General features: G+C 49.0%; 1 protein-coding gene and 1 long non-coding RNA gene across 2 annotated transcripts in view; one reads left to right on the forward strand and one right to left on the reverse strand.

Moving 5' to 3' along the window:
* Positions 1 to 14,390, reverse strand: part of LOC145521470 (uncharacterized) — a 48,241-nt gene extending 33,851 nt beyond the window's left edge. Inside the window, exon 1 of the long non-coding RNA XR_014065402.1 lies at positions 14,180 to 14,390. This is a non-coding gene — a long non-coding RNA (uncharacterized LOC145521470). The remainder of the gene's footprint in view (positions 1 to 14,179) is intronic.
* LOC145520842 (uncharacterized) lies at positions 10,579 to 12,146 on the forward strand. Its single transcript, XM_081528285.1, has 3 exons — positions 10,579 to 10,609; positions 11,021 to 11,246; positions 11,498 to 12,146. The coding sequence occupies exons 1-3, from the start codon at positions 10,579 to 10,581 to the stop codon at positions 12,120 to 12,122; spliced, it is 882 nt and encodes a 293-aa protein (XP_081384411.1). The 3' UTR covers positions 12,123 to 12,146.
* Positions 14,391 to 15,226: the final 836 nt, after the last annotated feature.

Consider the following 15,226-nt stretch of genomic DNA (forward strand, 5'->3'; position numbering starts at 1 on the left):
GAGAAACCCCAGTAAGACGAGAGGTGCTGGAGCACCTGTGAGGAGATAACCCGCGTCCAAGGGCAAAGGAGAAGCCCCAGTAAGATGGTAGGAGGGGCAAATTTGCATTTAGAATCAAATCCCATTCCTGCCAGAGATGCTAAGAGGGCTCAAACAAACCTTGTGCACACCAGGACCCAGGAACTCCACAGAGACTGAGACAGAACTGTGTTTGAGCATCTCCTGTGGAGGTACAGGTCAGCAGTGGACTGCCACAGGGGCAGGGGCTCTGGGTGCAACAGACTTGGGTATGGCATGAACCTTCTTGGAGGAGGTCGCCATTAACCCCACCATAGAGCTGCCAGAACTTACACAGGACTGGGAAAAAGACTCTTGGAGGGCACAAGCAGAACTTTGTGCACCAGGACCCAGAAGAAGGAAGCAGTGACCCCACGGGAGACTGACCCAGACTTGCCTGTGAGTGTCCAGAAGACTAGAGTGGAGGCGTGAGTTGGTGGTGGCCTGCTGCAGGGTTGGGGACATGGACTGTACCAGTACATGCCTGGGATCTTTTGAGGGAGGTCACCATTATCTTCATTACCTCCACCATAGATTGGCCCTAGGTAAATAGCAGGGAGGGAACACAGCTCAACCCATCAACAAAAAATTGGATTACAGATTTACTGAGAATGGTCCTGCCCATCAGAAGAAAACCCAGTTTCCCTCTCAGTCAGCTTCTCCCATCAGGAAGCTTCCATAAGCCTCTTATTCTTCTCCATAAGAGGGCAGGCAGGCTAAAAACCACAATCACAGAAAACTAACCAATCTAATCACATGGAACACAGCCTTCTCTAGCTCAATGAAACTATGAGCCATGCCATGTACGGCCACCCAAGATGGATGGGTCATGGTGGAGAGTTCTGACAAAATGTGATCCACTGGAGAAGGGAATGGCAAACCACTTCGGTATTCTCACCTTGAGAACCCCATGAACAGCATGAAAAGGCTAAAAGATAGGACACTGAAAAATGAACTCCCCAGATTGGTAGGTGTCCAATATGCTACCGGAGATCAGTGGAGAAATAACTCCAGAAAGAATGAAGCGACGGAGCCAAAGCAAAAACAACACCCAGTTGTGGATGTGACTGGTGATGGAAGCAAGGTCTGATGCTCTAAAGAGCAATATTGCACAGGAACCTGGAATGTTATGTCCATGAATCAAGGCAAATTGGAAGTGGTCAAACAGGAGATGACAAGGGTGAATGTCGACATTTTAGGAATCAGCGAACTAAAATGGATTGGAATGGGTGAATTTAACTCCGATGACCATTATATCTTCTACTGTCGACAAGAATCCCTTAGAAGGAATGGAGTAGCCATCATAGTCAACAAAAGAGTCCGAAATGCAGTACTTGGAAGAAAAACTCAAAAACAACAGAATGATCTGTTCGTTTCCAAGGCAAACCATTCAATATCACAGGAATCCAAATCTATGCCCTGATCAGTAATGCTGAAGAAGCTGAAGTTGAAGAGTTCTATGAAGACCTACAAGATCTTTTAGAGCCAACATCGAAAAAAGATGTCTTTTTCATTATAGGGGCCTGGAATGCAAAAGTAGGAAGTCAAGAAACACCTGGAGTAACAGGAAAATTTGGCCTTGGAGTACAGAACGAAGCAAGGCAAAGGCTAATAGAGTTCTGCCAAGAGAACGCACTGGTCATAGCAAACACTCTCTTCCAACAACATAAGAGAAGACTCTACACATGGACATTACCAGATGGCCAACACCAAAATCAGATTGAATATATTCTTTACAGCCAAAGATGGAAAAGCTCTATACAGTCAGTAAAAACAAGATGGGGAGCTGACTGTGGCTCAGATCATGAACTGCTTATTGTCAAATTCAGACTTAAATTGAAGATAGTAGGGAAAACCACTAGACCATTCAGGTATGACCTAAATCAAATAATAGATTTACGGGACTAGATGTGATAGACAGAGTACCTGATGAACTATGGACGGAGGTTCATGACATTGTACAGGAGACAGGGATTAAGACCATCCCCCCAAAAAATAAATGCAAAAAAGCTAAATGGCTGTCTGAGGAGGCCTTACAAATAGCTGTGAAAAGAAGAGAAGTGAAAAGCAAAGGAGAAAAGGAAAGATATACCCATTTGAATGCAGAGTTGCAAAGAATACCAAGGAGAGATAAGAAAGCCATCAATGCAAAGAAATACAGGAAGACAATAGAACTGGAAAGACTAGAGATCTCTTCAAGAAAATCAGAGGTACCAAGGGAATATTTCATGCAAAGATGGGCTCAATAAAGGACAGAAATGTTATGGACCTAACAGAAGCAGAAGCTATTAAGAAGAAGTGGCAAGAATACACAGAAGAACTGTACAAAAAAGATCTTCACAAGCCAGATAATCATGATGGTGTGATCACTCACCTAGAGTCAGACATCCTGGAATGTGAAGTCAAGTGGGCCTTAGGTAGCATCACTAAGAACAAAGCTAGTGGAGGTGATGGAATTCTAGTTGAGCTATTTCAAATCCTAAAAGATGATGCTGTGAAAGTGCTGCACTCAATATGACAGCAAATTTGGAAAATGCAGCAGTGGCCACAGGACTGGAAAAAGTCAGTTTTCATTCCAATCCCAAAGAAAGGCAATGCCAAAGAATGCTAAACTTACTGCACAATTGCACTCATCTCACACGCTAGTCAAATAATGCTCAAAATTCTCCAAGCCAGGCTTCAACAATATGTGAACTGTGGACTTCCATATGTTCAAGCTGGTTTTGGAAAAGTCAGAGGAACCAGAGATCAAATTGCCAACATCCGATGGATCATCAAAAAAGCAAGGGAGTTCCAGAAAAACATCTACTTCTGCTTTATTGACTATGCCAAAGCCTTTGACTGTGTGGATCACAATAAACTGTGGAAAATTCTTAAAGAAATAGGAATACCATTCCACCAGACCTGCCTCCTGAGAAACCTGTACGCAGGTCAGGAAGCAACAGCTAGAACTGGACATGGAACAACAGACTCCAGGTACCAAATAGGAAAAGGAGTACGTCAATGCTGTATATTGTCACCGTGCTTATTTAACTTATATGCAGAGTACATCATGAGAAACGCTGGGCTGGAAAAAGCAAAAGCTGGAATCAAGATTGCCAGGAGAAATATCAATAATCTCAGATATGCGGACGATACCACCCTTATGGCAGAAAGTGAAGAACTAAAGAGCCTCCTGATGAAAGCGAAAGAGGAGAGTGAAAAAGTTGGCTTAAAACTCAACATTCAGAAAACTAAGATCATGTCATCTGGTCCCATCAATTCATGGCAAATAGATGGGGAAACAGTGGAAACAGTGGCTAACTTTATTTTGGGGGGCTCTAAAGTCACTGCAGATGGTGACTGCAGCCATGAAATTAAGACGCTTACTCCTTTGGAAGGAAAGTTATGACCAGCCTAGACAGCGTATTAAAAAGCAGAGGCATTACTTTGCCAACAAAGGTCCGTCTCGTCGAGGCTATGGTTTTTCCAGTGGTCATGTATGGATGTGAGAGTTGGACTATAAAGAAAGCTGAGTGCCAAAGAATTGATGCTTTTGAACTATGGTGTTGGAGAAGACTCTTGAGAGTCCCTTGGACTGCAAGGAGATCTAACAAGTCCATCCTAAAAGATCAGTCCTGAGTGTTCATTGGAAGGACTGATATTGAAGCTGAAACTCCAAAACTTTGGCCACCTGACGCAAAGAACTGACTCATTTGAAAAGACCCTGATGCTGGGAAAGATTGAAGGCAGGAGGAGAAGGGCACGACAGAGGATTAAATAGTTGGATTGCATCACCGACTCAATGGAGATGAGTTCGAGTAAACTCCGGGAGTTGGTGATGGACAGGGAGGCCTGGCATGCTGCAGTGCATGGGGTCGCAAAGAGTCAGACACGACTGAGTAACTGAGCTGGTTATTTTGAATTAAAGGTAATAAGAAACAGCCAGTGCAAGGGCATTGTGTCCCTCCACTGGAGGAAAGCAGGGCATAAAGCTTCCAGGGGAAGGTACCTCCCTGTACTGAGGGGTAGAAGGCATCCTTATCACCAAAGATAGGAAATTTCGAGTTGAGAAGCCCATGTAAACCAATATAAACATGTAAAATTTCCTGGGCTCTTTAGGAAGACAAGCCATCTCTGTGGAACCTTTTCATTAGAGCTTTGGAAAACTCTTCCTATGAGATCCTAGGACTAACTTCTCTGACCTCCATTCCACCTCAAGTTTTGTGCTTTTTAAAATAAGGAATAAAGTACAAATACATTTAATAGATTTTCAGAACTAAAAGATGTCTTAGACATGATCTGTGCTAACACATTCAGGACACAGATGAATAAGTCCAAGTTCCTGTGATCTTGCCTAAGATCACAGACAGTGGCCAAGCAGAGGTTATTACCCTAGTCCAAAAATTCCAGTCCCAAAATTCTGTTGCACAATATTTAGTCTCACCAAAAACATAACGGGAAGCAGAGCTATCTCCAGTGAAGAACCTGTATTCATTTGTGCAACATTTACTGAGCTCCTCTGACGTGCTCAGTACCCTAGGAGCTCCAGGAATAAAATGAGGAAAATGATAGATACAGAGTCCACTTTTGCAACATCTGACCAGTAGGAGAGACAAATTAAGCAAACAAATACAGCTCTCTTTTGAACAACACAGGGCTTAAGGGCACTGACCCTACATGCAGTTGAAAATCTGGATATAATTTATAGTTATCTCTCTGTGTCTGTATCTAAGTTTCCACAGCTGGGGATTCAGCCAGCTGAGGATCATGTCGATACTGTAGTATGTACTATTGACAAAAATTTGCATATACGTGAGCCTGTGCAGTTCAAACCCATGTTATTTAAGAGTCAACTAAATGAAACAATTACTTCTTGCAATAAAGGCTAAGAAGGAAATAGAAAACAGAAGGGCTGACTTTAGGCAGATTGGTCAAGGAAAATATCTTTGAAGAGGTGACGCTTAAGCTCAAGGTTGAGAAAGAGACAGCCAAGTTAAGAGCTAGGAGGAGTGTGTTCTAGACTCAGGGATTGGTCAATCCAAAAGCCATGAAGGAAAAGGGCCCTGAGAAGTCTAAAATCTTCCAGAAAATCGAGACGACTAGAGACTAGCGAATGAAGGCAAGGCAGCGCACATGACATGACATAAAGCCAGATACATAAGACTTTGAAAGTCATGGGCAGGGGCATGGATTCTAAAATAAGTGTAACCATAAAGGCAATTTACAAAGAGGTATTAACCCAGGAGTTCCTGGCCAGTGTGGCTACTCTGTGAAAAACAGCCTCCATAACATTCCTTCTTAACAGAACCTACATGTCATTGTCCTCGTTTTTCTTTGCAGAGGATATAGAAGATGCACAGAAACATGTGGAAGAGCAAGGCAAGGGTGAAAGCAAGGCTTCAGCAATACATGAAGCGTGAACTTCCGGACGTTCAAGCTGGATTTCGAAAAGGCAGAGGAAGCACAGATCAAACTGCTAACATTCGTTGGATCAGCAAAAGAGCAAGAGAGTTCCAGATCAAACATCTATTGCTGCTTTACTGACGATGCCACAGCCTTGGACTGTGTGGATCACAATAAACTGTGGAAACTTCTTCAAGAGATGGGAACCCCAGACCACCTGACCTGCCTCTAGAGAAACCTGTATGCAGGTCAGGAAGCTAGTTGGAACTGAACATGGAACAACAGAGTGGTTCCAAATAGGAAAAGGAGTGTTGCAGGCTGTATATTGTCACCCTGCTTATTTAACTTCTATGCAGAGTACATCATAAGAAACGCTGGGTTGGATGAAGCACAAGCTGGAATCAAGAATGCCGGGAGAAGTCTCAATAACCTCCAATATGCAGATGACACCACCCTTATGGCATGAAAGTGAAGAAGAACTAAAGAGCCTCTTGATGAAAGTGAAAGAGAAGAGTGAAAACGTTGGCTTAAAGCTCAACATTCAGAAAGCTAAGATCATGGCCTCGGGTCCCATCACGTCATGGCAAATAGACTGGGAAAGAGTGGCAGACTTTATTTGTCGGGGCTCCGAATTCACTGCAGATGGTGACTGTAGCCATGAAATGAAAAGACGCTTAATCCTTGGAAGGAAAGTTTTGACCAACCTTGACAGCATTTTAAAAAGCAGAGACACTACTTTGCCAACAAAAGTCCGTCTAGTCAAGGCTATGGTTTTTCCTGCAGTCATGGATGGACGTGAGAGTTGGACTTCAAGAAAGCTGAGCGCCGAAGAATTGATGCTTTTCAACTGTGGTGCTGGAGAAGACTCTTGAGAGGCCCTTGGGCTGCAAGGAGGGCCAACCAGTCCATCCTAAAGGAAATCGGCCTTAATATTCTTTGGAAGGACTGATGCTGAAGCTCCAATACTTTGGCCACCTGATGGAAAGAACCGACTCATTGGAAAAGACCCTGATGTCGGGAAAGATGGAAGGCGGGTGGACAAGGGGACGACAGAGGATGAGCTGAGGGGATGGCATCACCGACTCGATGGCCATGAATTTGAGGAAGCTCCGGGAGTTGCTCATGGACACCCAAGACTGTTGTGCTATGGTCCATGGGGTTTCAAAGAGTTGGACACGACTGGGCAACTGAACTAAACAACTTGCAATGAATCATCAAGAATTTCAATCAGGTCAATTTTCATTAATCATTCATTAAAAGGCCAATTTCAATTATGAAGTCAAAGGCCAAAGAACAGTACAATGGGAGAAAATGCATAAAATTCATAAGATATAAATAATAATTAAAAGAAGCTTAGAACTGAGTCCAAAGTACCAACATATCCATTCGTGGGCTCTTTCAAGTAAGACTGTTCAAATAGAGGGACAGCATATGGCCACTTTGAACGAGACAAAAAAAATAATACAAGAAGGTTACAACTTTATGATGAATCAAATATTATCAACATTCCCTAGGAAAGCAATGAACAACATTATCCAGGAAAGGCAAACCGTACTTTTTCATGAGGCCAATTTCACAGAAAAAAAAAAAAAAAAGGTTCATAATGAACTGCTCAAGGAAGCTACTAAATAAACTTTCAGAAAAGTTTAATAGTTTAAAAAAAAAAAAAAAGGTGAAGGAGAACTATACCTTTTCCATCTATGTGAATTTAGGTTTCAACTAGTTTTCTCTTGGCCGTTACATAAGGCAAAAAACCCCACAACCTCCCCCACCCCCCGCAAAAAAACACAGTGTTTTTAATATATTGAGCTTTTGTGTGCTCAGTTGTCTCTGATTCACCGCAACTCCACGAACTCTACACAGCCAGGCTCTTCCGTCCATGGAATTCAGGGCAGTTTTTTCTGTCACAGTAAATGCCCACCCCGGGTGACCCAAAGGCAAGGGCTCAGAGGCTCCTGAGAGACTAACTCCTTTCAGCTGAGCACAGAGCTGGCTCCTCACTGGGATGCCTGTGGCCTGGGGCTCCCAGAGGGGAGAGCCGCACTCGCCCCACCGTGTGGTCACTGCTGGAAGTGCAGGCTGCTCCTCACTCCCCCTTTACAGTGTCCCTGAGGGCAGACCAGTGTGAAACTCTTCAAGGTGGAAAGTCAAACTCAGGTGCAACCAAACTTCCCACAAGGTCTCCAAAACAACTCAGGAACAGGGAATTGGAAACTGCAGGGGATGACATGAATGGAGACGGAGACTTGACACCTTCCACCAAATTCACTTCCAGTGATCCCTAGACAAACTTTCCGCGAACACTTGTCGCAAATCTAGAAGAACAATGAGCACAAATTGGACACGTGCTTTGAGTCTTCACACACAAAACTAAAAGGCAATCCACAAAAAAGCCCAGAGAATACAGTGGACTTTGCAAAATCAGAGATATCTACTGTGGTAAAGATCTTATTCCAAAAGCAAAAGACAGGTAATACATCGTGAGACAAAGAATTGCAAACACATAGCTTATCAAGGACGTGTCTCCAAACAGACAAAGCACACTAACAAAACAAGCCTGTGAAAACTAGGGAGAGGTCTGAAGGGACACCAGACCAAGGAAGACACACACAGAGTATCCCCGATGATGTCCAGCACTGAGGGCCTGAAGAAACTACAGTCTAGTTGCACTCCCTCAGTCCTGCGTGACCCTGGATTAGGCCTGTGTTTCCCGGTGGCTCTGAGAGATGGACAGGGAGGAAGGGGAAAAGAAATCATTTGCATTTCTAATACTCACAGCAAAGTCTTCCAATGAGAAGGGAATTATCACCCCCACTGACAATGACACTCACTGAAGTGATACCCACGAGTCCATCTAACCCAGAAGCCAAGGAAGGACCTGTTCTCAGAAAACGGCAAGAGATGGAAGAAAGAAGATCAAGCCCACAGAAACCACTGGAAAGATAAGCTGTGCTCATGGCTTGAAAGAATTCCTATTGGGAAAATGATGTCACACGCCCACAAGGCAATCCATAGCTTCGATGCTATTCCTCCCAAAATACCAATGGATTTTCGCACCAAACAAAGAATGCCAAAAGGTGTATGGAAACAGAAAAGAGCCTAAATAGTCAATACAATCCGACGAAAAAGCCCCGATACAGACATACAAGGTTGTGTGAAAGGAAATTAGACTACAAAACTAGGATCCTCAGGACAGTATCGGAGAAGGCAATGGCAACCCACTCCAGTACCCTTGCCTGGAAAATGCCCTGGACAGAGGAGCCTGGTAGGCTGCAGGCCATGGGGTCGCGAAGAGTCAGACACGACTGAAGCGACTTAGCAGCAGCAGGACAGTATGCTACTGGTAATCCAACAACACACACAGATCCAGATCGATGGAATAAAGTTGAGAGTCCGGAAAGAAACCCCAGCATCTATGGTCAACTCATCTCTGACAAAGAAGGGGAGAATATACAAATGGGAACAAGAAAGCCTCTTCAGTAAATGTCCATGGGAAAACCAGACAGCTACATCTGAAGAATTCTATTGGTTTTTATCTCAGACCACCTCAATATCGGTGAAAAACCTCAACCTAAAGACTGATGTCATGAGATAGCTAGAAAGAAGCCTAGGTCAAAGGCTCCTTGACATCAGAGTCTCCTTGACATTTGGTGGGCGGAAGTAGAAATGGGTCTCTTCAAGTAAGGGAAAGAGGAAAACGAAGTACACCAATGGGTGTCCATCCAATGGAACATCTTCACAACAGAAAAGCTAAGCATTCACCAATCCAAAAGATAGGAAACGGAACATGAGTGACTCCTTGCAAGTGGTGGATCTGAGAAGGGGTTCATAGGTAAAGAGACTAAGAAGGCACAGCACTCAGATTCCAAGCAACACCACCACCACCCTTGACCCTTCCCCCAAGACCAACTCCAACCTAAAGCCTTTCTCTCCCTCTAACCTATCCCTAAAACATAGCCCTCATCTAATCATATACATGTGCATGCAGAGGCATCCATCCATCCACGCAAGAGAGAGAAAGAGGAAGACACAGACTGAATTGAGAAAGGAAAAGAGAGGGACACAGCCAGAGAGAGACACGGAACCAAAGAGAGGAAAGGAGTAGACTGTCCAGACTTTTCGTCAATCTATCTCGACGTTAGAAGCAATGACAGTGCCCATCCACCCCAGAAGGGGGAAAATGACCCAAGCTTATGAGAGTCAAAGGCAAGAACGCAGGGAGCCATCGTTATAAGCTAAGCCACCCACAGAAGCCGAGCTGGGACACTTGAACAGAATCTCAATGGAAACAGAGGACCGGAAAGTTGGCTACTCTTTTCTATAACAGAGGGAGACCTTCGAGTCTTCCTTTCGGTCCTCTAACTTGGATGCGGGGTCTCAAAACAGTCAGGAGGGAGAGTGCCTTTTCCTGGGTACCACAGCGCATCCAGGCCTCGTTCTGCCCCATTCTGTGCTATGTCAGCCCTGTATCGAATCTTTCTTTCTGAAGTCTCAGTGCACAAGCTCCATGGGATATCGGCCCCAGGTGGAAAGGCATGGAGGTGCTCGTAGGCCGACAGACCTAGGAAGCAGATGGGAGAACGACCCCCACTCTGCAGACGGAGAGACTGGGGAAACCCTGAGGGGAATATGCTTGTCCAGGGCCACATCACTTATGAGAAGAAGGAGCCTGGTCTGAAAGCAGCGGGGTCCTCAGAGCTCAGGCCCTGGCTGCACCCAGGCCTCCCCAAGGCTGTGGGGTGGGCTGTGTGGGTGTCAATGTGCCTGCACATGGCCTAAGGGGGTGGTGGAGCAGTCAGAACCCCAGAGATTCCCTTGCGGAGCTTTGGGGAAGGGACCTCAGCACCAACCCCAGGAAATGATGTCACTTCCCGGCAACAGAACCCAACAGAACCCGGCACCCGGGTATCCAGGCCTCCAGAGCGGAGAGGAGCCCCCGGCCAGATCACTTGCTGCCAAGATGTCCTGCTGTTTGCCCCTGCCCAGAGGCCGGGGCCTCAGGAGAGCTCTCAGGCAGAGGGTGTGGGAACCCTGTCGACGCTGGCTCACGGCCGCCCCGAGAGGCCTCCGGCCCTTTGCCCGAAGGAACAGAAGGGTAACAAGGGGAGCCCCAGGCCGGGCCAGGCCACCTCGCCCATGCCCCCCGGAAACACTGGGTCCTTTCCCTGTGTGTGTGGATGCGGGTTTCTCGGGGTGTGTCTCCCTCAAGTAAGCCCAGGTGGATGTGGGGTCAGAAGCCTGTGGACAAGTTGTGTCCACACCCCAGGGGAGAGCAGGCTGGGCGGGATGGGGAGAGTGCACGCAGCGCCGGCCGCCCAGGCTGACCTCACGCCCTCAGGTGGGTCTTTCCTCCCGGGTGGGGATCTGAGCAGACACACGTCTCTGCCCCTTCTGGGAGCAGAAGTTGGAGCAGGCAGAAGCAGCAGCTCTACTGGCCAGGCCCAGCTCGGAAACCTCCAAGCAGGGCTGGCTGACGGTCCCTGTCGTTGCAGAGCTTCCCACGTGATGAGGCCGAGGACGGGGACACCCCATCCACCTCCCCGAGGGAGGGGTCGGAGCACCACCCCTCGCCCGTGAGGCCCAGTGCAGGCTCCAGGTGAGCGTGCCCCCGGAGGCTTCAGCCCAACCGGGGGCCAAGCGGAAGCGGGGAAGGCCTGCTGGCCAGACACCACCCAGGATACACCCGGCGGCCCAGTCTCAGGCTGCCACGGAGCCCAGCACACCCGGCTCCGACCCAGAGCCCCGAGAACCCCTGCCTCTGAGGCAGCAGGAGGACCTGGAGCCCAGCACGCCAGAGCACAGAGGTGAGGACGCTGGGGCTGGCGCACGGGAGTGTGTGGGGAGGGGGTGCTGAGCTACACGGGGACGAGTCCCCGGAAGCTGTTGCTGGGCCTGGAGCACACGCTGGCCTCACACCACCCATCTTGCACACTTCGGTCACAAAAGACATCCGACGCTGGGTATTCTTTGGGAATCTCTCAGAAGCTTTCTGTCCCGGGATACGCACAGGACAAGGCTGGCCTGTGGGCAAACTTTTCTTCTTTCCCCTCTCTAGCACTGGCCTCCAATTGCAACCAGGCTCCACTTCCCACACCTGTCCCTACAGAGGTGGTGGCTCCAGGTGCAGGACCCAGGGATCCACTGAGTCGGGAGATGGAGACCCGAGACCTGCCCTCGCAGAGACACCAGGCCAGCTGGGTACCGGCCAGCACACCGGGCAGATCGGATCTCCGTGCCTGCAGGACCCCCAGCCCCAGGCACTGACGTCCCACCGCCTCAGCGAGAACCTCCTTCTCCACGTGCGCCTGCACCTGCTCGGGCTTTGGCAGGAGACCCCGAGGCGGAGGAGGAGTCACCGCCTCGGCAGGGAGAGCCGGCCCTGGCTCCTGCGCGACACCCGGACGCCCGCGGTGACTCAGCCACCCCTGCAGGGAGAACGGGCCCCCGCTCTGGACAGAGACCCAGAGCCCTTGCCGGAAACACCACGCCCAGGGCAGCGGTCGGCTCTGCAGCCTCCATCCCTGTCTGCTCACCGTGGACGCCGTCACCTCGGTCCGCCCCCAGGGGACATGGAGTTCCTTTCCCCTGAATTTCTTGGCATTTGGTTTGTTTCCACCTTTCTGGTGATGTTTTATTTTTTGTATGGTTGCCTGTATTTTTTTTGGTTAAGTTTGGACTAGTAAACTTTATCATCATTGTTGCAATTTGGGAACACTCTTGTGGAACTCTGCTGATGCTGTGTCACCATCACCACTTCGTAGTTTCAGACCCTTTCCATCTTTATGCCCCACCTCCCAACAAAGCCTGTATTCATGGCAAGCACGCCCTGTTCATCCCTCCCCCTGATTCTGAACACACTTTCATCTTTTCTTTCTGCATTGCTTCCTATGTTCTGGGTGTCCCCAATCAATGACTATCAGTGAAATGACTGAAGGAGTTTTTTTCGGACTCCCCACATACTGGAAGACTACATTTGAGAATTCTCATTTTGATATCATTTGAACTAGCCTTTGATATCTGAAAGGACGGTGTACGTCCTTTCAAGATACCATGTGCCAAACGAAGCCCTTTTGGCAACTGCCGTCATCATCTCCAGGTAGGCATTGCTGTTTGAAGGGTGACATCTCAGCCAGAAGGCAGATGCTGAGCTCTTCTTGTTGCACAAGCTCACAAAAGAAGGCAAGAAAGGGAGCTGGAAAAACAAACCACCCCAACACCCAGTAAAGCATTCCTCATGAGAGAAGGCTAGAAAATGACCCAACCTCCTTGTGGCCCAGAAACCCTCTAGAAAATCAGTGTGCCGTAAAAAAGAGAACACACGGGAAGTTCCAAGGAGAGGCAATGCCCATGGCCAGTGTAGTTTAGAGACGGCCTGACGGTTCCGAGGAAGACGCACACCAATGGAAATCCTTTGGAAACAGCGGTGATAGTCCTCACCGTCGTAAGGGTTTCCTCTGGGGACAACCTGCCCTGGGCACCACACGAGGGAGCAGACCGGCTTCTCTTCCTCTGCCCCCACACCATTCACTCATGAAGGCAGCTCAGGCGCTATCACGCCTTGCCTGCCTGCCTGCCTGGCTCATCCATGAACTGGGACCACCTCCAGGGCAGGACACCACCTTCTCCTCTCTGGGTACCGTGAATCTGCACACAGTGGGCTTTCAGAAACTCAGGAGACCGGAGCCATTCCCACTAGAGCCAGAACCCTCCCCAGGAAGGAAAACAGCTGTGGAGTCATTTTGGCCCCAGCCCTGGTTCCGGAACCCTGGCGGCTCCTACAGCCTCTACGGTGTGAAGAAGGAGGTCCCTTTTTACAGAGCTTTCCAGCCGTCAGACCTGAGCTGTTGTTTCATTGTCAGCTCTGTCTCTTCCGTTGCAGCCACGTGGGCCACGCTGCTCCAAAGGAGCTCACAAGCTGACTTTCAAGGGAGGTATTGAAAGGACAGGGATGGCTACAACCTGCTGCCAACTGAGTGAGGGTCCACACAATACTCAGCAAAGGACTGTGGTGTGCAAGTGGGGAGTAGAGGGCCCCCAAGTTCCAAAGGGAGTGAGGTACTCGGGAGCAAAGGCCCTTGGCTGCTGCGGTAGCAGCTGCAGACGGCAGCTCGTCCACAGTGGACATCGAACGAGGTCGCACGAGCGGGACTCTGGAAATGGCTCAGACTTCAAGAGAAAGGGGTCAGGGTATGTGGGAATCCGGAGAGGGTGGTGGGGTGGATGAAGGGAGGTGTCCTTCCTCTCTCCAGTGCAATTTGGTTTTGTGAGTCTCAAAGCTACCAGAGGGCACTTCCCAAGTCAGGCCCCCGCAGTAATCAGGGTGGGCTGCGTGCCTCGGCCCCTGCCACAGGGACAAGCCACACCAGTGGCTTCCCTGAGCTCCAATGGCCGGATCTGGGGGTTCTGTCGGGGTACACACCTCCTTGCTCTTGCCAAGTTACCCTCTTCTCTGAGCACCAGGTTCATCCTCTCGAATGAGGACATCGATTGCTACCTTAGCACGTTACTATCTTCATCCTGTGAAGACTCATTAGGGTTATCCTACTATTAATATCTGGCCCGAAGAGATATCCCCTGAATCCAGATGAAGCTGGAGTCTCCCAGGGTCATCTGGCATGTCTTCCCTGAAGTCAGCCACAACCCACACTCTTGCATTTCCAGGGATTCCCTTTAGCCAGCTGCGCAGAAAACCCAGCGTAGTTCAAACAAGCTGACAGACAAGCAGGAGAGGACTCACGGGCAGACGGCTTCCCTCAGGTCTCGGGTGGAGCTCTGGGATCACAGCAGCAACCGGCGACCTCAGCCCCTGGGCTCAGCAGCGTCCTCGTTCTCAGGCTGGCAGCTCTGCCCTGAGGGGAGCAGGAAGGTCACCAACTGCCCCAGGCGGACCTCTCGCCCCTCCCACTGCTGGAGCCTGACCTCCCCCGGCCCCACCCCTACCCCTACCCGAGCAGGCTGAGAGCTCGTCTTCCCCTTGGTTCCTTCCAACGTCAGGCCCCGCCCTGGGCCCCGATTGGGCACTGCCCCAGTCCGGAGCCAATCACAGTGGCCAGGGCGGTGGAACACACCGATTGGCCACGGCCAGGTCACGTGACCATCCTCGCCAGCAAACTCCTGAACTTCTCACCCTGTGCCAGGGCTGGTGACTCTGCGATGCCCCAAGAGCAGGGCTGAGAGTCCAGTCAGTGTGTCCACACGCTCAGTGTCCTGGGATATGCCTGCACATCCTCTCTACACACCACACTGTCCTTTGTAGACAAAATATTCTGGACACACCTCTTCCCTTCCAAGCCCTGTTCTTCGCACCCAGGTTCAGGGGAGCAAGGCCTCCTGTTTGAAGATGGGTTTGGAGATCCTCTCCCAGCCTCTAGGCTTCTTTTGTGTGTCCTATTAGAATGACGTGTTCAGCCCAAAAACACCCACGGGCACCGCCGCATGCTGCTCTGTGTTTTGAGGATTGTTGGCTGTTCTGAGTAGACGACACGGCCCAGGGGCCTCCCAGAGGGATTGCATTTTGTCCAGAGAAGCACCTGAGACAGGGAATCACTGAATCACTTTGCTGTACACATGAAACTAACACCTCATTAAAAAGCAACCATAGTTCAATTAAAAAACAAAAGGCTATTCACGCCTCAAAAAATGGTTGTAAAATTTGTCAAGTGTTTCTTTCAAGTGTTCATTCTTCTTATGTCTCTAATTGCTTCGGTGGTGTTCTGTGAGGTAGGGATCCAATCTACTTACCCACTGGATACCAAAGAGTCCCAGTGGGCCTCCTTTCTCTATT

This window comes from Giraffa tippelskirchi, chromosome 9 (genome assembly GCF_054371585.1).
Source record: "Giraffa tippelskirchi isolate mGirTip1 chromosome 9, T2T-mGirTip1v1.2.pri, whole genome shotgun sequence".
Classification (NCBI taxonomy): domain Eukaryota; kingdom Metazoa; phylum Chordata; class Mammalia; order Artiodactyla; family Giraffidae; genus Giraffa; species Giraffa tippelskirchi.

Excerpts from the sequence above, each read along its gene's own strand:
- LOC145520842 (XM_081528285.1), top strand. The coding sequence starts at position 10,579 with ATGCCCCCCGGAAACACTGGGTCCTTTCCCT. Across the intron at positions 10,610-11,020 it reads AAACACTGGGTCCTTTCCCT|GCCCAGTGCAGGCTCCAGGT; the intron begins GTGTGTGTGGAT and ends CTCGCCCGTGAG. Across the intron at positions 11,247-11,497 it reads CAGCACGCCAGAGCACAGAG|CACTGGCCTCCAATTGCAAC; the intron begins GTGAGGACGCTG and ends TCCCCTCTCTAG.